This window comes from Festucalex cinctus, chromosome 11 (assembly GCF_051991245.1).
Source record: "Festucalex cinctus isolate MCC-2025b chromosome 11, RoL_Fcin_1.0, whole genome shotgun sequence".
NCBI lineage: Eukaryota > Metazoa > Chordata > Actinopteri > Syngnathiformes > Syngnathidae > Festucalex > Festucalex cinctus.
In genome coordinates this window covers 9045164-9069507 of record NC_135421.1, presented here as the reverse complement: position 1 = coordinate 9069507, position 24344 = coordinate 9045164, and the positions used below count along the sequence as shown (strand labels likewise).

At 37.0% G+C, this 24344-nt stretch overlaps 1 protein-coding gene across 2 annotated transcripts in view; it reads right to left on the bottom strand.

Moving 5' to 3' along the window:
* Positions 1–24344, bottom strand: part of raph1a (Ras association (RalGDS/AF-6) and pleckstrin homology domains 1a) — a 75580-nt gene that overhangs the window by 27902 nt on the left and 23334 nt on the right. For both annotated transcript variants that reach the window (XM_077536832.1, XM_077536833.1), the window contains exons 3-6: positions 3195–3323; positions 3000–3108; positions 2781–2914; positions 246–479 (exon numbers count right to left, since the gene is read on the bottom strand). In XM_077536832.1, coding sequence (XP_077392958.1) covers positions 246–479; positions 2781–2914; positions 3000–3108; positions 3195–3323 — 606 coding nt within the window. The remainder of the gene's footprint in view (positions 1–245; positions 480–2780; positions 2915–2999; positions 3109–3194; positions 3324–24344) is intronic.

Sequence of the window (24344 nt, the reverse complement as noted above, 5' to 3'; positions counted from 1 at the left end):
GACACATTAAAATGTGAAGAGAATAACTTGGAACAGCACATTAAAAAATAATTTTGGTTCATGAGCTACATGTTGCTTCATCAGAAACATCATGCACTTGCTCTTTTGCTTATCAGGAACATGTTTAGCAATATCCATGGTGCACTGGCAACCCCTCGCCACACTATTTCTCTTGTTTCATAAATATAAACACTAAACAGTTCTTTTTTTCTTTTAAAGAGCTCTTCACGCTGATACTAACATACCTTCTCGAGCTGAGCAGTGATGTCGTCCAGGCTAAAGTTTGATGCCAGCGCTGGCCTCCCTTGTTGTCCAGAGGCAATCCTGACGGTGCCGGCCGGCGAGGCCCTGGTGCTGCTGCTGCTACTGCTCGCCCCGCTACTGCCACCGCCACTGACACTGTTAGCCCCATTACCGTCGCCGCATCCTCCCACTGATTGCTGCCTGCTACTGCGCCCTGCTGGGGGCTTCTGGCGGACCTGTAGACAAAAAAAAAAAAAAAAAAGTGTGGAAAAGAATAAAAGATGAAAAATTCCGCCTTTGTGAGGATGCTTTATTTTGCAAATTGTGACTGCGGTTTTATTTCGGGAGGCATCTATTCACTGAGAGATTTATTTATTGAAAGTCACATTTTGTAATACGCTTTGTGTGTGTTAAAGTAGCAGTTGTTTGAAAGTTTATTGTTACTGTACCAACTAAGCTAATTTCCGTTAGACTATTTCACATTTAGGGGTGTTAAAAAAAAAAAAAATCGATTCGGCGATATATCGCGATACTACATCGCGCGATTCTCGAATCGATTCAATAATCGGCAGAATCGATTTTTTTTTTTTTTTTTTTTTTTTTTTTTTTTTTTTTTTAGGATTCACACCTTGAGCATGGAAGAATGTTATATGAACGGCACATTAAGCCTTAATATTTTTATTTTAATGCTGTTCAAACATGAAACAGATTACAACCTCTATAAGACTGAAATTTCAGATAAATAAATAATACATTTTCATATAAATCTTACACTCTACAAGCTTACTGATTAGTATTTTCTAAATATGAATGAAAAAAAATCGCAACAATCGACTTATAAATTCGTATCGGGATTAATCGGTATCGAATCGTGACCATTCGTATCGGGATTAATCGGTATCGAATCGAATCGTGACCTGTGAATCGTGATACGAATCGAATCGTCAGGTACTAGGCAATTCACACCCCTATTCACATTATATGTTCACATTAAGACAGCATACTTTTGTTAGACTAAATTATATGGTTTGGTTGAACATTTTGGTGTTTAAATATATGCTTAATCCTCTTATGTGAGAACAAAGGAATTCTCCAATAAAGAGTGTTTTCATAAGTTCAAGTGTGTTTTAAAAAGTTTAAATACTTTTAAAGTGTGAAGGAGAAGTTAAACTATATAAATTTACATGGTCACTCTTTTGGCAATTTTAGTTAAGCCAGGTTACCTGCAGGTTTTATGCAACATAGGACCACTCCTTTATGATTTGGGTTGAATATTGTCACAATTTTAAGAAATTCTATTATTTTTATCAATTCCATCATTTTCTATACCGCTTCTTGTCATTTGGGTCTTGGTATGACAAAATGTTGAATTGTGATTGTATTGTATTGTATTGTATTGTATTGTATTGCTGTTAATGTTTTATATTATTTTTGTTTTGTTGTGTTTATGTTTCTGTAAAGCGCTTTGTGACAGCTAAGGCTGTTTGAAAGCGCTATATAAATAAAGATGATGTGACATGACATGACGTGACTTGACTTGACTTAACTTGGGGAACTGAAGCCTATCTCAGCTGACGCGGGCCAGAGGCAGGGTACATTTTGGACTGTATTTGGACTGTATAAAAATTATATTTCTTCGTTTTGCAGGAATTAGCATTAGAATATAGCTAAGTTTCATCAATTTTCACAAATCTATTTAAAATTGTGAGTAATTGAGATTTTTTTCAACATGGCCCTGGTTGATCTCCTTTGCTCTGCTGCCATCTGCTGGCCGTTTGTGTAATAACTACCATTTCAGTAACTGTTCTTTGCAGTTGAGAGGCTGCATCGAAGCCTTCTGTATGCTCGAGCATTAAAAAAACAACAACAAAAAAACGTATAAATATATCTTTGGGACATTGAAAACATAAAAAATAAAATATGTATTTATAAGTTATTGGGAGCAAATGCGTTAAGGATCTGAGGACACCCTATTACAGTGTTTCTCAACCCTGGCACATTATCGCCTGTTTTCCATGTCTCCCTATTTCAATGCAGCTGATTCCAATGATAGCTCATCAGCAAGCTCTGGAGAAGCTTGATAACGACCTTCAGCTGCGTTGGAATAGGGAGACATGGAAAACAGGCTGGATATTGTGCCCCGAGGACCAGGGTTGAGAAACACCGCCCTAAAACATTATGTATAAAAATGACATTTGGAGAAATGAAGTAAAAGCAGAAGCAGACTGTAGGGAACTCATTTACAACATGCAGTAAGACTCCACACAATCTGAGAGACTATAGTGCTGCTGTTTTGGTTAGCAACAGTTCAAATAGGCTCAGCTGTTAACCCTCATGTCTGTGTGTGTGAACAGACAATCAAAAATAACACTTTTTTTTTTTTTTTTTTTTCCCTGATGGGGGAAAAGAGAGGCATCTATTTGAGGGAGGTTTATCTGCTATTTTTTTTGGACGAGTTACTGACACTGTCAGAGCGGTAATAAATTTGTAACAACGTACAATAATGTACACATGGAGCGTCAGAACAGTAAGTGTACCTTGGTATCGGTGAGTCCTAGACGTGCCATGCTGCTGTTCTGTTTGGGGTTGACGGTGTTGAGCTCCTGCTCAATGGAGCTGAGGTCTGCCATGAGGGCGTCCAGATCGACATTTTCCCCCTGATTCAAGGCCTCTGCAACCAGACAGAACAGCACCTGGGTATGACATCTCATAAAGGACTCAAATGAGTAACTTCATTTATGTGTGGGGAGTCTGACCGTTGATGTTGTAGATGGAGAATCTGTAGGAGAAATTGGCCATGTTGGTCTCCTGTCTTAGAGGCGCCTTACGCTGAGGGGGGCGCTCCGGGCGGCCATCATCCAAGCTCTGCGTGGTCCAAAAACACCAGGAAATGCGTGTCAAACAAAGAAAAAGTGGAGTAGAAAAAGGCTTGTGTTGTTCAGCATGAGTACCTGCGTGAGTTTGTCTAGTTCTCCCAGCCAGGCTCCAAACATCTTATCCAGATCCTGATCCTCCTTATCGCTGTCCTCCTCCTCCTCCCCTTCTCTGACCTCCACCTCCTCATCAGACAGCTGGTCCATCTAAGGAGGAAAAAAAAAAAAAAAAAAAAGAATAACGCATGTCACCTGTGAACTTGACTTGTGGACGATCACGACAACTTCAAGAAGGTCAAGTTGACTTCAAGGAAATCAAATATGACAATGACTTTTGACAGAGGTGCTTGATGTTGTAAGTGATTTTAACAAAACTTAAAAGGGATTTTCATTGGAAAATCTACACTCTCCCTGCATCCATGTGCAATTTGGATCAGATCTCGATTAAACTTGGTTTGGAATGCGCTACAGCTACCTACAATTTTATGAAGATACCTTGTTGCCAGTTTAGTTTTTCAAAAGATTGTTTTAGATAAAAAAAAAAAAAAATGAAAACCATGATGAATAAACAACAACAACAACAAAACAATTAAATAAAGTGTAGTAAAACAAACAAAATATAATTCAAACATTTTTTTAATAACATGCAAACCATAATATAAACAAAATAAATATAACTAGTACATAATAAAAAAATAAAAACAAGTTACAAGAATATGAATACAGTTAAAATAATTTAACATAAAAAAATCATAATACAATAGATAAAATAAAAATGTAATAAATAATATAAAATAGGTAGATAATATTAAAACATGATAAAACAAATATTTTATATGACAATGTGGCTGCTGTCGTCAATTTACTCAGAACCCAGTTGGAAGAATTCGGCCCAATTGTTATCTAAGCCAAAGTTCCATGTAAAACTTCTTTGGGGTCTGATTAACTACTAGGAGTAAAGCTACAAGACTGAGTAAAAGCTAACAGCGCCATCCAGTGGATGTAAGCATATACTATTCATACTATGTTCCCACGTTCCATCCTCTCTTTGTTGCTCAATTAATGGATATATAAATGATGAAAATGATCAAACTATCAGAAAATGAAGTAAAAGTTGATGATTGAAGCTGAACAGCAATTTGAGCCTTGCTATATTTAATCTGCCTTTTATATGATGACTCTGATTTTTTCCACTCTGTCTGCACCTGATCTCCACCCAGGCAGGCAGTGACCCAAGCACAAAGAGCTATTTCTGGGCTGCTGCTTTGTTGTCGCCCCTCTCTGCAGGGGGACACATGGAGCCAACACATACATGGGATTAGAGAGCAGCGATACGTTGAAGAACACGCACACACGGGCGAGGAGTGCAGCGCTACAATTAGATCCTTGTGGATTGGTCGCTCTGTCATTTTGGAGGCCTGAGCACAGGGCCGCTCTGTGTGAGCTCGTGCGACGACAGGAACTCCCCCAGCTGCAGTCTTGTATGACAATTTACTGTTTGCACAACGGCGCCCATTCAAGGCTTAGCGAAAGCTAACAGCGTCCAAATGCAAAGATGATCACAACCTCTCACCTACCGAGCGGTTTATTTGAGTCAATATCAAACAGTAAATAAAAAGAAAAATAAGAACTGAAGTAAGCATGAAAGATTGTTAAAAGAGGCAATTACAATAGCAAATTCTAAGAGCAAGTAAATTAAGACATACAAAAAATAATGAAAAAAAGGGACGTCACGTTAACAATAAAAAAAAAAAAAAAAAAGTATCAGTATTGAAATTATGGTAGGCTCATCTCAATTTACACACATTGATTTACTATGTGTGAAATGTGACTGAACACAAAGCTGATGACTTCCTTGTTGGATGAATGGAAACAGGGTTATTGTACCTTTGCCATTTGATCGAAAAGCAATTTATTTTTCTGAGTCAACTGCGATATATAAAAGATATATTTGTAATTCATACAATTTCAGACAAATAAAGTGAAATTGGACTGATTTGCTGTGGCATCCTAATGATCACTAATGGCACATTCGTGTGCCACAGCACCCAATTGGGAATCACGGAAGTAACTAGAACGTAAGAAAAGCCCCAATTTGCTCATTGATGGTTTAAAGTTGCAATCAAATGTCATACTGTTCTTTTCATGTGGGCTCTCTCTCTCTTATTTTAGCACAGAGTAGGGAAAAAAAAAAAAAAGTTATTGAAGAATCTTCTTCAAGCCTTGCAATAAGCCACTATATAGAACTTTTCTATTTGGTGCAAGTTATTATTACATCACAGCTGCCTGCAAGCAAGTTCATTCAAGGGCTCACTCCTGGTCTGTGGCTTAAATCAACTCTGATTCAAATGTATACAGTAGAACAAATCAAAACTGGAGGAAAATAAACACAGAGGACGGCTAACTGCTGTCTGGCCGCACTACACCACTACTGTACATTTTCTGTCAAACAGAGCTGAGACAGCAAGTTGACCTAAAGAACGGTGTGTGTGTGGGGGTGTGGGTGTGTGGGTGTGCACGCACTTGTGCAAAAGTAAACCATAATTATTTTGCTACAGAAGCCACACTCCTCTTGTCTGAACAAACTGAAACCATGCAATCATCCTCCCACCCTTCTTTCCACACATCCTTCTTTTTTTTTTCCTGCAGCACAGTTCCACTCCACATATTTCATACTCATCTCATCTTGTTGTAGTTTATTTTTACAAAATAATCTCTTTTTTATTTTATAATTCCATTTTTTATGAAGCAACCTCTCGCTTTAAATTTTCCAAACAAATGAAAATCTAGAAGGAAAATGTGCCCAAGTGAAGTTGTTTCACTTCAGTCCTGCAGGTGGTAGTAGTGCACATTTCAAAGTGGGTGCCAATTTCACAAAAAGCAAAGTCAGTGGGCTTCTACTGGATCTGGCGGGTAACTGCACCACATGATAGTTAATGGCCAGATGCAAGAATACTGCAATAGACGAAAGTGAAAACCTGCACCCCCTTAAATGGGTTACCTTGGTTTGTGTACTACCCTTCTGAAAGGGTTCGTGAAGACAGACTATACATTTTTTTTTTTTCATAATCTTGCTTAACATAAAAAAACAAACTTATGAAAACATGACTGAAGCAGCAAGATTCCATTCCATTACAGGTTTCATAAGAGTCTGGCCTCGCATCACTCTGGCCTTGCTTGGCCTGGTCTGGACTCGGTTGCTTCACCAATACAAACAGACACCAAACAGGAATTGCAATCACAAGCTTCACTATTTCATCCATTGGTGCATATAAAATTGTAAATCTGGTTAAGCATTGTTGGAAAATGTGTGCACTGCATATACTGTATTTTTACGACTTAGCGGCAGGCAGCTCTGTCTCGCACACTTAAAACCAGGAAATGGACGTGTGCAAGTGGAGGTACTTGCCGCATCACTTAAAAGAAACGCCTACATCTGTCGGGCAGTCGGACAGTGATGTCACGTTCCTGCTCATCCTCTGTTTTAGAACCAACTCAGAGGAGGTTCTGAAAAGCAGTTCCATTGTAACCGTACAGAAAATGCGTATCATTAAAGCGACCACATAGGGTGAGCCTGGATGTTTCAGGGCAGAACTGGTACAACGGAAAGGCGTCTTTAGTCTTTACAGGTATTAGTAGAGCTGCAAACAAGAGTCTCTTCCCACATAGAGATCACACAAGATTGCTGCATCAGAGCCATAACAGTAGCTCCCTACATTGATCCACTTTTACACAGCAAAGTGAGATGCAATTGTGTGCCTGTTCACACAGCATCCTGTAATCCCATAATTACATCAGTCAGTATGTCAGTCACAGTGGACTCGTGCTATTCGTGGGGGATAGGTACCTGGCTGGCCTGCAAATAGCAAAAATGCATGTATAATTGATGCCCATTGAAATGCAAAAAGAAAAAAATTAAAAATCTTAAGGAAACTGATTAACTGTCAATATGCATTTTCAAAAAACAAAACAAAACAAAAAAACAGGGGATGGCTTCCCAACACTGCTGAGAAAACAAAAATGAAAAAAGAATCTGTTAATAAGTGAATCTTTGAGTGCCGAACCACAAAACATGGACAGCTACACTGTACCAGCATCTGGTGTGATGTGATGTATAAAATGGACAGAGAGAAATGGCCAGATGTGTGTTAAAAGCCTAGATACATCAATCCGACGGCATGAGTCGGACAGCGTTGATCAATGTATAAATTACTGTCATAAAGTCGGATCGAGTTGGAATACGTCGGGGGGCGTTTCAAGCAAATTCGACAAGTTGAGTCGGTGTCGGAGCATTTGATCACTGTGATTGGCTGTTAGCTAGCGAATCAGCGCACGGGGCAAGAAGAGGAGGTGACGAACGCCGATAAACAGTACTGATGGAAAGCCTGGACGATTTTTTTTCCCGCTCACTTTTCTTATAGTCACCCTGCTTTACCCTCTGCATTTGAACGTACAATATCTGTTTGGACAGAAGATCGTGAAGTTGACTTTGTCTCTTTGGTTCAAGAGAGACCGGCATTATATGATATTATTATGGTATGCATTGTTTACGATTTTATATCCCGCCCTCGTAAAGAGGTTTCCGGTTGCCTTTAGGAATAATGAACACTGCCTACCATTGGTATGGAGGGGAATTACTTTTCACGCATGGGCTGAAGGTACGTAATAGATGGGGTCAGTGCGGTCTGGGCCGACGCAACAGGGAATAGGCGTCGGTCACATTTGGTCGGCGTACATTTCTGACTATGGCTATGATACTACAGATACTACGACTACAAAACGAACCTGACAGAATATTGCGAGGACGAGCAGGTTAATAAGACTTCAACCTACCACTTTCAACACTTCACACCGTAACAGGGAGGAAGTGGCCCTCACCTCCAGGCCGTGATCTTTTCACATTTCACACAGAGTTAAATACGGACTTTGACAGCAGCTGTTGTGTGGCATAAGGAAGCTGACAGATGCTCATACAGTGTTACAGGATATATTTTTAGGTTAGAGAGAAGGCACGACTCCAACATCTGTAGAAGCATGCATCTGGACACAGGCGCCCGCAGCATAACAGCCCACAGCCCGACTCGGCCGGACGCCGTCACAACTAAACCACAAAAGCTTTTAAAGTCCCTATAGTATGCTCGATGTGATCTGTTCCCACCGCTCTATATCAGGTCATCACGCGTATGTCATATTTTTAGGTTTTCTGGGTGGGATTTTTGGAGTTGGGCCATAATACAAACTTAAGAGAATAATCAAGGGAATAAAGACATTTAAGATGGATGCAACCCAAAATTAACCCTAAATGAAAACATATGCTTCCTTTAAATGCCACATGAGGACAGCAAATGGCAATTTTAAAACGTCAAGGTTTCAATAACCGCTAATACTGGCTGTCAACGTTAACGAGCTCTTCTTTGTGAGATGATATAAGCAAGGCACAATACATTTGGCTCCTTGCCAAAGTTGTGTAAAGGAGCCACTTCTTTGAAGTTAATCACCTCCAATTAACTTTTTTACTCCTTCTTGGTGCATAACGGAGGAGGACGAGGAGGAGGGAGGGAGCAAGACGAGATACTGCAAACACAGATGCCTCTTTGCTATGAGCCATGTGCAATGCCCACAAAAAAAAAAAAAAAAAACAGATGCCAGCGGGTACTAGTTTGCCCTAAGGACAACACGAGTAGTCCACGGATCTGTTCTAAAATCAGCTCACCAGTGATGGGACACCGTTACTTATAAAGAAGACTTAAAACAGAAGAATGTTAATGTTTATTTGTTTGGACTTATTTTGCTTAAAGGGATACCTTACTTATTTGGCCATTTTCGGCAGTCATGCATAATATTTCACCTATAATAAATTTGATATTTTCATTATTTTTCATGTACAATTAGTACCTTTTAAAAACACATTTTGCAACTTGCTGTTGACTGAAAATTACATCACAAGGTCTCAGGTAACCAATCACAGCTCAGCTTGTGAATGTCACATGACCGAACCTAGAAAACAGCTGAGCTGTGATTGGTTACCTGAGGCCTTGTGATGTCATTTTCAGTCGACAGAAAGTTGCAAAATGTGTTTTTAAAGGTACTAATTGTATGTGAAAATTAATTTATGTATCAAATTAATTATAGACAAAATATTAACTTTTTAATGCTATAATGGGCTAATTATAAGTGAAGTATCACTTTAAAATGTGAACACGATTGTGCTGATTGGAAAAACACTGTTTTAATTTACCCAAATATTTAAAAATAAATAAATAAGCACGTAAATAAATAAATAAATACGTTATTTTAGCTGTATAATTTTAATACCATGACACCCCAATATTTTTGCTCAAAGTAACCATACCATCAAAACTAAATATCGGTTCATACAAAGTGATTGTGTATATATGTGATATATATATATATATATATATATATATATATATATATATATATATATATATATATATATTAGGGGTGTGAATTGCCTCGTACCTGACGATTCGATTCGTATCACGATTCACAGGTCACGATTCGATTCGATACCGATTAATCCCGATACGAATTTATAAGTCGATTGTTGCGATTTTTTTCATTCAAATTTAGAAAATACTAATCAGTAAGCTTGTAGAGTGTAAGATTTATATGAAAATGTATTATTTATTTATCTGAAATTTCAGTCTTATAGAGGTTGTAATCTGTTTCATGTTTAAACAGCATTAAAATAAAATATTAAGGCTTAATGTTCCGTTCATATAACATTCTTCCATGCTTAAGGTGTGAATCCTTAAAAAAAAAAAAAAAAAAATCGATTTTGCCTATTATTGAATCGATTCGAGAATCGCGCGATGTAGTATCGCGATATATCGCCGAATCGATTTTTTTTAACACCCCTAATATATATATATATATATATATATATATATATATATATATATATATATATATATATATATATATATATATATATATATATTTGTCAACTTTTAGGTTTAAAAATAATATGACATTTATTTATTTATTTATTTTAAAAGCTGTCCATTGTCAATGAGTATCATCTTAGATGCATGGCATTGCCATTTTCAGACAGAGACGATGCACAATTTCTGAATCAAAGCCATAAGAGAAACCCCATCATAATCTTCCTGACTTCCAAAATGAATGAGGGATTATTTCCACAAATCAGCTTTCACACAGCCACGTGGCAGCTATCATCCAGATCTATAAAATATTTGTTGACTGTTATGGCTCTGAAAAGTGAAAACACCTCCGAAACTGCCAAGAGTCGCCATTGCGGCTCAGCACATTTCACGTAACTATTTTGGGAATTTTTCACCCGTTCCAGTTGGGGTTTTCCCGGAATCAGAGGCTTTGTAGTACAGCCAGCATTTATTTGCCTGTGCATTTAAGAGGTAACTCATAGAAGTGGGGCATGTCTGTGTGTGCATTCACACAACTAATGCAGTTTCTTGCAAACATTTGCATTACATATGACTAGTAATTCAAGAGCAGTGTTGCCGGTAACGCGTTACTTAACGCGTTACTAAAAAAATTGCTTTCCAAAGTAACTAGTAGTCTAACGCGTTACTTTATTCTACAAAGTAGTCTGATTAAAGTTACTGCCCAGAGATTAAATGCGTTACTCCACATTTTCATGAAGAAGGCAAAATATCTCACTGTTGTAACAGTCACAAACAACTGACGCTAACTACGAAGATGAGGCGGAAGTCATTGATCACCACACTGAATTCAGCCATGGTCTGGTCGTGAATGGTTTGCACATTCAAAACAAAAGTGATGATACTTTTACTACTAGTTTTTATTAACCAACAGGCACACAACGCAACAAAAAAAAAAGTGTACATTATGGACCATAAAAGTGGTAAAAAAAATTTTTTATTTCCATCCTGGTCCGTGAAGCATTATGGGATGAGGTCGTCTCCGCCCTCTCGCCAGGGGGAGTGACATCAGACAAGTCACGTTTTGAGCATGCACGAGTCGACTCAAGTGTACACACTGGAATAGAGGAACAAACAGAGGAATTAAGGGGATTTTCATTTTCAACCTGGATAGATTTTTACTTTTTGTTTTATAAAAAGTATTTACGTTACAAGAAGTCAAGAGAGACTGCCTATTTTGTTTTTCATAAAAAAACAACAACTCTATTTTCATGTTAAAAATGCACTTTCAATAAAGTATTTGGAACTCCGTTTCTACCGCATTATTTTTATGTTGAGATGGTGTTATCGGCAGCTGCTGAAAGTAATTAAAAAAGTAACTTTTAATCTAACTTAGTTACTTTTAAAATCAAGTAATCAGTAACACAATTCAGTTACTTTTAAAACCAAGTAATCAGTAACGCAATTCAGTTACTTTTAAAACCAAGTAATCAGTAAAGTAACTAAGTTACTTTTTGAAGGTAACTGTGGCAACACTGTTCAAGAGCTATAACGTGTATGCGAGTGCTGCTGTATGTAATGGCACTGTTCTATTTTTAGCACTGACACCTTCCCGGAACTCATAGAAACTCCTGATGACGCAAACGGGGCAATTAAGTCATGACAGCGCAAACGACCCAATTAACTCGGCGCAAACGAGGCAATTAATTAATTACGTTGAATTAACTAGAAACATGTCAAATACATTTTAGAATACAACAGAGTACTTACTGTCAAGACACAATCAGTGACCACTGCACGATCTGAGGCGCGCATGCGCGGTGCATCGGCCAGCTTGGCTCGCTATCCTACGGCAAATACACTAGGACAAAAAGTAATTCCTGTACAATCGGCGGTAATCGGTAATCGGCGTTCGTAAAATAATTTTTTATTAAACACAACACTTTCATATCTTCTTGCTCCCAGTAAGTTAGACAGTTAGATAGTTATACAGTTAGATAGACAGATAGTTAGACAGACAGACAGACAGACAGACAGAGTCACAGCTCGTAGGCTCTTAGGATAGTTGGCGCGGTGGTCACTATTTTTTAACGGTGTTATTTTTTAACAAGTGGACGGTAGTGCTGCTTTGAAGACCCACGTTTTTCCTTTTATCACTCAGTTCTTTTGACCCAATATTAGATTTGGCAGATACATCTTTTGTTGAATTACAGATATACTGTAATTCTTGTAAATATCATTAAGCATATAATTTATACATGTATTTAAGGCTCGTTGTAAAATGTCTGCTAAAGTATTCTTGTTTATGGTTAGCAAATTTAAAACATCATAAATCATGCTGTTTCTAAGTACTGTCTCAAATGTTCTCCAATTTCAATACTGTAAATGCATAGGATCGTATGCCGAGAAACGTTTCTTGGGAGTAGTAATATGGCGGCCTCGCAGCTTCAAAAATCTTGGCCTATCGGCTATCCACTAATATATACAGATCAATGCAGACAGACAGACAGACATTGTTTCATGATGTTGACCTTTATATACATTAGTGTTTAGTTTGAATTATTATGTATTAAACTGTATGAATGAATGACTGTATGAATATATGTACAGTATTAGACTTGTTATCTAGTTGAACTCCACTACATTTCAAAGACAAATATTTAACTTTTGACCTCATTTATTTGGGAGGACCTTGTTACATGTATTTATTTATTTATTTATAGAAATATCTGTGTATGAACAATATGGGTCGGGGTGTGGGGTACATCAATTAATCATAGAAAGAATAAAAAAAAAAAAAACTTTGTTCCCCCCTGTCTTCATCCATCCATCCATCCATTTCCTTGACCGCTTATTCTTTTTTTTCTTTTATTATTTTTTTGAACATATAAACAAATGAACAGCAGAGATAAAACAAAAAACAACAACAATCAAAATAGAAGAAAATCCCAATAACATAATCATTCAATTAATCATAACTTACATGTTCAAAAGGGAGTAGGAAGAAGTTAAAAACTTATCTAGTCCTACCCCTTTTACTAAATATATTTAAACTTATTTCATTATTAATACAATTTTCATTTACTGATTATTAAAAATAATAATAATAAAATAATAAATGATATATATAACCCAAGTTATATATATATACACAAGTGCACTTAACCTATTCACATTTACCAAAAACATATATACATAAATTTACTAAACATATACCATAATACCTATCTAGATCACTTACACATACTCACATGTACATTTTTCATATACTGGCTTGACATAGATAATTTTTTTGAATTTTACTTTTAAACATTTTTTTAAACTCCAGCATTGAATCACAATTTTGCAGAGCAATTTCCAATTGATTCCACAGATCAACACCTTTTACAGATACACACCTTTGCTTAATATTTGTTCTTGTTTTGGGTTTTTTGTACACACTTGTACCCCTTATATCATAAGGACTGTGTCTAATTTCAAATAACTTCTGAGTACTGTGGCAGAGTAAATTGTTATAAACTTTATACATTATTTGTGCTATTTTAAAATCCACCAAGTCATAAAATTTCATTGCATTTAATTTAATAAATAGTGGATGTGTTGGCTCTGTATACTTTGATCCATTAATAATTCTTATAGCTTTCTTTTGCAATTTGAAAACGGTGTTAGTATTTGTTTTATATGCCATCCCCCATAATTCCACACAATAGGTCAAATATGGTAATAATAATGAACTATATAATATATATAATGATTTCATGTTTAAAACATCCTTACTTTTATAGAGTATCCCTATGATTTTTGACATTTTCCTTTTAACAGTTTCTATGTGTGGCTTCCAACATAATTTATCATCGATAATAATTCCAAGGAATTTATTTTCATTCACCCTTTCTATTTCAATTGAATTCACCATAATTTTGACTTGATGAGTGATTTGTCTCGTGCCAAAAACTATGAACTTGGTTTTATTTAAATTCAATGATAATTTATTTACATCAAACCATTTTTTTAATATATTCAATTCATACTCCACAGTAGTCAGAAGCTGCTTCAGGTTTTCTCCTGAACAATAGAAAGTTGTATCATCAGCAAATAAAACACTTTTCAATGTTTTTGAGACACAGCAAATATCGTTTATATACAGTATAAATAATTTAGGGCCGAGCACAGACCCTTGGGGAACTCCATGAGTGATCTTCATGTGTTCTGATTGTACATTATTAAACTGCACATACTGATATCTATTTTCCAAATAACTTTTCATCCACTTATAAGCTAAACCTCTTATTCCATATTTCTTTAATTTATTCATTAATATAGAATGATCTATAGTATCAAAAGCTTTTTTTAAATCCATAAAAATCCCAACAGTAAATTTTTTATTATCTATTTCGGTAGATATTGCTTCTACAAGCTCCATGACTGCCATTGAGGTGGTCCGTTTTTCTCTAAACCCATATTGGGTTTCACTTAAGAGCTTATGTTTCTCAATAAAATTATCCAATCTATATGAAAATAATTTTTCTAGAATTTTTGAGAACTGTGGCAACAATGATATTGGTCTGTAGTTATTAAACGTGTGTCTTTCTCCACTTTTATGAACAGGAATGACTTTGGCTATCTTCATTTTTGATGGAAATATACCAGTTTTAAATGATAAATTACAAATATATGTAAAAGGTTTTACAATATATTCTATAATACTTTTTACTAATGTCATATCAATGTTAAGACAGTCAGTAGACTTTTTATTTTTTAATGTTTTCACAACATTTAATACTTCTATATCATTCACATCATTAAGAAACATTGTGGATGAATTATTTACAATGTTCTTATCTATTTCACGTTTGTTTCTTGGCTCTGGGATTTTGTTTGCCAAGTTGCTGCCCACGTTAACTAAATATTCATTAAAATTATTAGCTATGTCAGAAATTTCATCAATTACCATATCGTTATCTTTTATAAAATATTGTGGAAAATTTGTTTTTTTAGAACTTTTTTTAATTACATGATTTAGTGTTTTCCATATTTCTTGTGTATTGCTTTTATTCTGTTCTAATAATTCATAGTAATAATCTTTCTTTCTTATTCGAATAATATTTGCTAATTTATTTTTATAGATCTTGTACTTTGTTTCAGCTTCCACAGTTCTCAATTTAATAAATCTTTTATATAAATTATTTTTCTTTTTACATGCATTCTGTATCCCCTTTGTCATCCATGTCTTATTTGGACCTTTATACTTTCTTGTAATCTTAATTAATGGACAATGTTTATTATATAGAGAAATAATGGTTGACTGAAATTCACTATATGCAATATCAGGATCGTTATTTGAATAAACCTCAGACCAGTTGTGTTTCTCTAAATCCAACTTAAAGGCAGCCATGGAGCGTGTTGTTCTTGCTCTAGTTTCAAATGTGTAAGTAATCGGCTTCATTTTTTTATCAAAATAATCATAAAAAATTGCAAAAATCGGGAGGTGATCACTTATATCATTAATAAGGAGTCCACTTTCTATTTTAAGGTCAATTTTATTTGTGAATATATTATCAATTAGTGTAGCTGTATCGATTGTTATTCTACTAGGTTTTATAATAACAGGAAATAGACTATTACTATACATCATATTTATAAAATCAGTTGTTTTCTGATGTCCATTAGGATTTAATAAATCAATGTTAAAATCACCACACAATATTCGCAATTTTTTATCATTTGTATAACTAAGGATATCTGTTAACTTATCGTTAAATGTATCAAGACATGATCCTGGTGTCCTATATATACAACTTATAATTACGTTTGACATATTTTTTATATGAACTTCAATAGTTACACATTCCATTACATTATCCACAGTAGTAGTTAGATGTTCAATTTTACTACATTTGAAAACCTTATCAACATATATTGCAACTCCTCCTCCCCTTCTGTTTTCCCTATTCATTGTAAACAATTCATATCCTTCCATTTCTATATCCTCACAAGGGTCGCGGGGGGTGCTGGGGCCTATCTCAGCTGGCTCTGGGCAGTAGGCGGGGTACACCCTGGACTGGTTGCCAGCCAATCGCAGTCCCCCCAGTCTTTCTACCAGTTAACATGCGAATCAATTCATTTACTTTTCTTACCTCGATGCATATTTTAACCAGTTTACATCAATATTAAATCTATTTTCAATGTATAGTTAAATCTCTATTGGATGACGATGCACATTTAAGTTTGTGTCTGGTCAAATTCAGATAAAAGCATACCATTCCATAAGAAACTTATTGCACGTCTTTGCGATATGCATATCATATAGGCCAATATTGCAATATTGATATTTTTTCAATATATTATTAACTGTGCGGCCCTTGTTGTGTGTGTGTGTGTGTGTGCGCATGTATATATATATATATATATATATATATATATATATATATATATATACATACGTATTACATACACACACACACACACACACACACACACACATACATATATATATATATATATATATATATATATAAATAAAAAACGCTATCACAATAATACAAAAATTATATAATGGAAAGAAAAACAATAAATAACTATATAATATAAATATACTTTTGTCATATAATACATATTGTAACTACTTTGTCCTCATATTTTGAAAAGATAATGTTTATTGTTTTTAAACTTGATATTTGAACATTGTTTCAATTCCAGTCTCACACCATCGTTTGTTATGATTTTTTGTTGTTGTTGTAGTTGTGCATTTTTTAGTACTAAAATTTGCCTTATCTCGTAGTTTATACCGTTCCTGAAACATTCCCTGTAAATTATTTGGTAATAGTTTTTTTCCTGGTTTTGTAAATAAAGACATTGTGCTGTTTCCACAATATTATTCATTATTGTTATTGTAGAAAAATAGGTGATTGGTGTGATTCTGATCCCTACGTTAGACTATTCTAAATGGCTCTTTTCATAGTATAAAGAGTGGATTTAGTAAAGTTTTGTATGTGTTGCACCATACTTAGTAATTTAGTAATGTATTTTGCAATAATTTAGACAAGGTAAGACCAAACAAAATAACGAGTGTGGAGTTGAGGACTTATTGGACAATTGTTTTCAAAAGGGAATAAGAGTTTAACTTTGGCTTTCCGCCATCCCTACAGCTGCCTTCCTACCTGATAATACCCTGAAGTCCGCAAAATCGGTTGTTTGAATTCAAACATCTTATGCTGTATCAATACTTTCTTTCACACACACAGTCGACATTGGAAAAAGCCTCATTTTGAAGAGCAAGGTGAAAATGTCTTGTAATTGGTTAGAATATTGTTACATAATGTCACCAATATGTTCCAAAAGGGCCTTGACGGATATGTGATAAAGATGTTTTAGCGGACCTGTATCAAAGAAAATGAAGGAAGGGGAGCAGCAGAAGCAGAGGATGTGAAAGCCTGTGGATCCATCAACAATGATATCACTACCCTTGAGACTGAGCATGGGAGGATGACATCATTTCCTCTTCCTCCTTGCCCTGCTTCTTACACGATGCGAGGAGGGGAGATTAAACCAGAGGGAACCAAGGAGAGACAAGCTGATCCTTCGCTTCCGCACACTCCTCGAGTCAAGATCGATGCATGGAGCATTTTGCTCCCACATTATCATTCTGATTGCTCAGCAAGTCCTTGCACACACTAGCGCACTTAACAATTCACTAGTATGGACGTTTGCATTCATGCCATATTTGTTGCCCAAATTACCCCCTATTGTGTTTGTCAGACTGATCTCAGCTGCTCCCAGGACTGCGGAGCTGCTGTGTAACATGAAACAAAACAAGACGCATGTGCCAGATTTTGGCCTTCTCTTTTGGTTGTTGCAGACATGAACAAAAAGGCGGCGATGATGATGTAAACGATGGGCCCGCCGACAAAGTGTTGACTCCACAATGCTTTCTCCTCCTTGTGTGGCCTTTGTTAGTAAGCATCGCTAAATGCGTTTGGCAGGGGCTACATAATTAGACATGCATGGCGGTGGACGACCATAAACTACCGCAACGGCCATCATCTGGATTTTTCTGATGTCTTCCATGTACAGCTGGAAAATATGTCGCTCACGACACGCTATTATCACACTTTTCAATTGTGTCACGATATAGCAAAGACACAATAATCACTTTACTGGAATAAAACCTGTCTGTGATACATTACAATATATAGGAAAATGAAGGGATACACTAGGCTTTGAACTCAAACCACAACCATGTAAAAATGAACCAAGTCATAAATGTGGGAGAAAAAAAACAAACAAACTCAAAATGCCACGACTCCCCCAAAAAAGCTACCAATGTGTTTCTCAGCATAAACAAGCATGGAGTTACTACAGAAAAAGGAAGGCAATGTGGATACTTCATGCTGGTGTATTGATATTGTTCCCAGAGGATAAGGTGACCACATTCGTAGCTCAAAACACTTGTATCTCAAATAATATTTGTTTGAATTGAAACTCCATTAAATCTTTCAAACCTTACACACTAAACTACTTTCTGAAAAAAGTCAGACGCCATTACCGCCAGGCACTACTTTTCTGTTCGTTCGTATCACTGCGCGTCGCCCTGTAGACAGCTGATCGACGCGCTGCAGACAGCTGATCCGCGCGCCTTCCGCCTTCAAAAAGACAAACAACTTGTAGATTAGTGTGCGTCTATCAGCTGTATGTGGGGCGCCGTGCAGTGGTACGAACGAACAGAAAACTAGTGCCCGGTGGTAATGGCGTCTGACTTTTTTGCGGAAGGGAGTTTTGTATGGAAATGTACACAAATTGTTTTCAGAAGAAAAACGCTTTATTTAGGTGACCCCAGCCAACTTGCTGGACTATTTTCCTCTTGTGTCACAGAACGCTGTCAGGGTTAATTCAGTGATGATCGCACACACTGGCGGTGAGGATGAAATAGAGATTCATGTCAAAAAATCCGAACTATCCTTTTAAGATGAAGGTGGTACAGCACAAGGTATCATCTTGAAGCCCTTTCCTCTAAACAATAGTAATGGATAGGCTGACAAATTAGGTTAGACTGGAATCCCCATGGACCATGATATTTGTAGATGACATTGTGAGCTACAGTCAAAGCAGGGACCAGATGGAGGAGCATTTAGAAAGGTGGAGGGATGCACTGGAAAGGAGAGGAATGACAATTCACACAAGACAAACAAAATGTGTTTCAATGAAAGGGCTGGAGGAGGACGAGTGAGGCTACAGGGAGAAGCGATAGCGAGGGTGGAGACTTTAAATACTCAGAGTCAATACTCCAGAGCTATGGTGAATGTGGTAAGGAAGTGAAGAAACGGATGCAAGCAGGTTGGAACGGGTGGAGGGAAGTGTCAGGGTTGTTATGTGATGGAAGAGCTAAAACGAAGGGGAAAGTTTATAAGACAGTGGCAAGGTATAGAGACAGTGATTCTGAAGAAACGACAGGAAGCAGAGCTGGAGGTGGCGCAAATTAAAATGTTGAGGTTTTCTTTAGGAGTCACCAGGACGGATAAGATTAGAAATGAGTTCTTCAGAGGGACAAGCCAAGGTTAGATATTGGGGAGTCGTTAGAGAGATATGAGATGGATTGGACAGGTCCAGAGGAGAGATGGTGAGTACTGTATGTCGGTAAAAGGATGATGAGTATTGAGCTGCCAGCAAGAGGGCAAGAGGAAGACCAAGGAGAAGGCTGTGAGGGAAGACATGAGGGCAGTTGAAAAAACATGTTAAAAAATAAATAAATTGACAGATTAATCTATTACTGAAATAATTGTTCGTTGCAGACTTGCAGCCCTACTTGAGAACTTTGAGTTTCAAGTATTATGTCAGAAGTGTGGTGGCATCAGTAAGTCCAAAATACATGACCTCAGTCCTTCTGTCATTAAAAAACAGGATGTCAAGGCTTTTTATAATGCCTTATTTGATCATTCTTTATTTAATAATGCCCTTATTTCCTCAACATACTCAAAGCTGTTTTGCATAGTACGTAAGTTGTTGCTTGAGTGGCATGTAAATTTGGGTATAATCCGCATGAAAATTAAATGAGATGCTATGTTGTTGGAGGATTGCCCCAAAAGGAAGAATACGTATATAAGAACAAATAAAACATGAACTTGAATTAATTAGTTAACCGCCCAACAGTTTCAAACTGTTTGAACAGGGACTTGGGGAGGGGGGGGGACTCTACAACATACTGTATGAAAGCGGCTATGGAACTGTAGACTGTTGAGAGGGCAGGCTCAAAGCCTACATATACGATAACTAGGGGTGTTAAAAAAAAATCGATTCGGCGATATATCGCGATACTACATCGCGCGATTCTCGAATCGATTCAATAATTGGCAGAATCGATTTTTTTTTTTTTTTTTTTTTTTTTTTTTTTTTTTTTTTTTTTTAGGATTCACACCTTGAGCATGGAAGAATGTTATATGAACGGCACATTAAGCCTTAATATTTTTATTTTAATGCTGTTCAAATGTGAAACAGATTGCAAACTGTTTGTGTACAGTGGCTCACGGTTATAAGCCTCAAGTTTTAGATAAATATATTTATACAAATCTTACAGTGTACATGTACAAATTTACTGATAGTATTTTCTAAATTTGAATGGAAAAAAATCGCAACAATCGACTTATAAATTCGTATCGGGATTAATCGGTATCGAATCGTGACCATTCGTATCGGGATTAATCGGTATCGAATCGAATCGTGACCTGTGAATCGTGATACGAATCGAATCGTCAGGTACTAGGCAATTCACACCCCTAACGATAACCATTCTATCCTGGCATTGACTGAGAAAGAAAACACTCAGCAGTCATTCAATATTTAGGTGCCACAAAGTCTGTTGGAGATCATTGTTGACCTTCACACATACAAGGACAATCAGTGCTTTTCAACAGCCTAATTTTGTCATGTCTGTTTAATTTGTCGGATGCCTGCATCTACCGGATTAGACCTCATTCTCTCATTGAGTAACTATTTAATTTTGGGGTAAATTTGAACATGATACAAATGAGATGGTAACTGTAGTATCCACAAGACCCACTAAAATGAGTTTGCTCAGCATGTTAGCACTCAAAAGTGCATGAGAGTGTGTTTGTGGAAAACACTGGCGAAAGCTACAATTAGGTGGTTTGAGAGCAAGGATCAAAATACAACATAGTACAGTGGAGCCTTGTACTTCCTTGCTTTCATTGAAATTGTGACCTTTTGCTGGCAGTAGAGGCTACGCAGTTTAGTCCTTTTGGAACAACGCTTGAAGAAAATGTCAACGGCTCGTTCCGACATACAAAGCCAAACATTAATGCACTACACCGAACAAATAGAGTGACGAAAATGCTATGCTGCCCCTCAAATGCGCTTGACTTCACTTCAGTTGAATTTCATCTTAGCCACATGCAAGAGGCTCCTCATAGAAAATGAAGAACCACGCACACGCCCTCAAACCTCAAACAGGCACCCTGTGAATGTACACTGTGTATTCATAAGTGTATTGGCTGGCATGGGAATATACATGCACACACTAAATTGAGGTGTGCATCACTGTTTCATTTCAGCCCCAGACTAATTCATCCACAAGACTTCATAAACACAGACAAGATAGTTGAGGATATAATGCGTTCTATCTATTGTGTTGAGGTTGCAGGCTCCAAGCAGACCAAGAGGAGCTTATTGATTGCTTTTTATCTCCAGCAGACTCGATTATTCTAACGGCCCTTTTGACTGGACTCTCTCACATAGGCAGCAGCTTCATTCAGAACGCTGCAGCTTGGGTTTTGACCAAAACAAAAACATCAGAACATATCACTCCAGTCCTGAAGGCTTTACACTGGCTCCCAGTCAACTGTAGAATAAATGTTAAAATTCTGCTAGGGTCCTGATCCGATCACGTGATCAGAAATCGGGCCCGATCACATGGTTGCTGATTCGATCAGAATCGGACGTTGTCTCAGTACTCAGATAAACTTTTTTTATATAGATATTTTTTTCATATATATAACTTTATTAGATCTGGAGTTGCCCGATAGCAGTGAGACTTCATTTTTTCACACAGCTTAGCGTGCAACACCGTCAATTTACTACAGTGACACTATTTGCATTATTGCATAATGCCATCGAGCGGCGGGGCTAAACAAGGAAACAACACCGAGGTTTTTTGGAAGTACAGTAGATAAGTTATTATCATCTTTAATGTATAAAGCGGAGAGTTGATTTAGTGTGGTGGAAAGGATAGACAGAAGATGTGTTGCACGCTTCCCAGCTGTGCGTAGCCCCGCCGCCATCAGGCGCTGGTGACTCTAGATGTGCTCCGGGTCCTCCACGCGGATCCGGCAGCGGAAGTGTTTCGTTTCCTCCCCGCGGATCCAGTGGAGGCTATGCAGTAGCGTTGGAGGGACCCCGGCGCTTTTATTTATTTATTTAATTCATTTTTTGTTTGTTTTAATGACAGTCTGAATGTCTCAGTTTAGATTTTTTTCAAATCCAACCTGGGTCACTTTCATATGTAGATCAGATACGTATTGGATTTTCTTCAATGCGACCTCAGTCTGAATGGACAGGTTGCATGTATCAGACCATTAAAAGCCCAATATGCACTCCGCCCAGCGGGGTGAGTACTTGGAAGGGAGATTACTGACCATTGTCCGTGAATCTACAAAACGATTTTGAGTAACAGTGTTGACTTCATATTTGACTTTAATTTAGTCCCACTTGAAAAGGTGAAGCATAAAGTTGACATCTGTATTCATTACGCGCGGCAATGACGTGATGTTAGTTATTTTAGTAGAAGTCTCCATTAAATAAATGACCGAAAAGCCTCACTTCATTACCCCAAAATATTTACATCTTCCCGCATTGCTTCTCTGTCGATATGAGATGATAAAAAGTAGGGGTGTGAATTGCCTAGTACCTGACGATTCGATTCGTATCAACATAATTCAAATGTGTTTAGCTTATCATGGTGAAAAGTTCGGCGGAGTCTCTTCTCTTTTAACTTACCTTCGAAGCATGTGTCTCGCGTTGTGTCCGTGGGTGCGTGTGTGACCGGCTACTGTGATACACGGCATACACTACTGATTGGTTCTGGCTCTTGCACGGCTAACCAATCAAATGCTGCTATGGGCGTTACGTTGCTGGAGTTGGACTCCATAACAGACAGAGACGCTCTCGGGGCTGCATTCGAAGCGAAAAGACGGAGTTTTAAATGGATCGCTCATATCGGCCGTCAGATTAATAAAACAGACCGATACCGATATGTACCAATATGTCAAATATCGGCCCGGCCGATTATCGGTCTCTCTCTAATCACGATTCACAGGTCACGATTCGATTCGATACCGATTAATCCCGATACGAATTTATAAGTCGATTGTTGCGATTTTTTTTCATTCAAATTTAGAAAATACTAATCAGTAAGCTTGTAGAGTGTAAGATTTATATGAAAATGTATTATTTATTTATCTGAAATTTCAGTCTTATAGAGGTTGTAATCTGTTTCATGTTTGAACAGCATTAAAATAAAATATTAAGGCTTAATGTTCCGTTCATATAACATTCTTCCATGCTCAAGGTGCGAATCCTAACCCGAAGTCAGACGTTTTGTTGAATATTTTTCCATTAAAAATGGAAGTTTAAAAATCGATTCACACACACAAAAAAAAAAAAAAAAAAAAAAGGCAATGATGATAAGACGTTGAATCGGTAAGACTACCGAATGAACAATTCTGAAAAAAAAAAAAAACGATTTTTTTTAATTGAATCGATTCGAGAATCGCGCGATGTAGTATCGCGATATATCGCCGAATCGATTTTTTTTAACACCCCTAAAAAAAAAGGTACTTCGTATTCCTACATTTAAGTTTCATTTAAGCATCACATAATTGTTATCGTGCCACCTTTTGAATTTCTCAAGTCAAGTTTCTTTATCATGGTATATCTGCATGACGATTAATACATATGTTTTAGTGTCTTTACGCTTTTCAAGTGTTGGCTGATTAGAATGTGGGAAGTTGAAAATTAAACTTTTACAACTACTTTCACAAGCTTGGAGTCTCGATCATGCTTCTGTCAGGTGATGGAACAAATGATTCTATTCCATGCGCTCAAATCCCATGCAAGCCGCCTCGCTGCTGCTGCTTTACATACTGCCTTAAATCAATGTTAATGTCTGCTGTTTTTGAAAATCTATTCTGTATCTCGAGGGGAAGTGAAGGGAGTTTAATACCAGCTGATGCTCACATGGTAGGGACGGGAGAGCCCAGCAACCAACAACACTTAGTATAACAATTTCATCACAGACATGTGATGGCGTGATGCAAAATACTTGGCGCACATT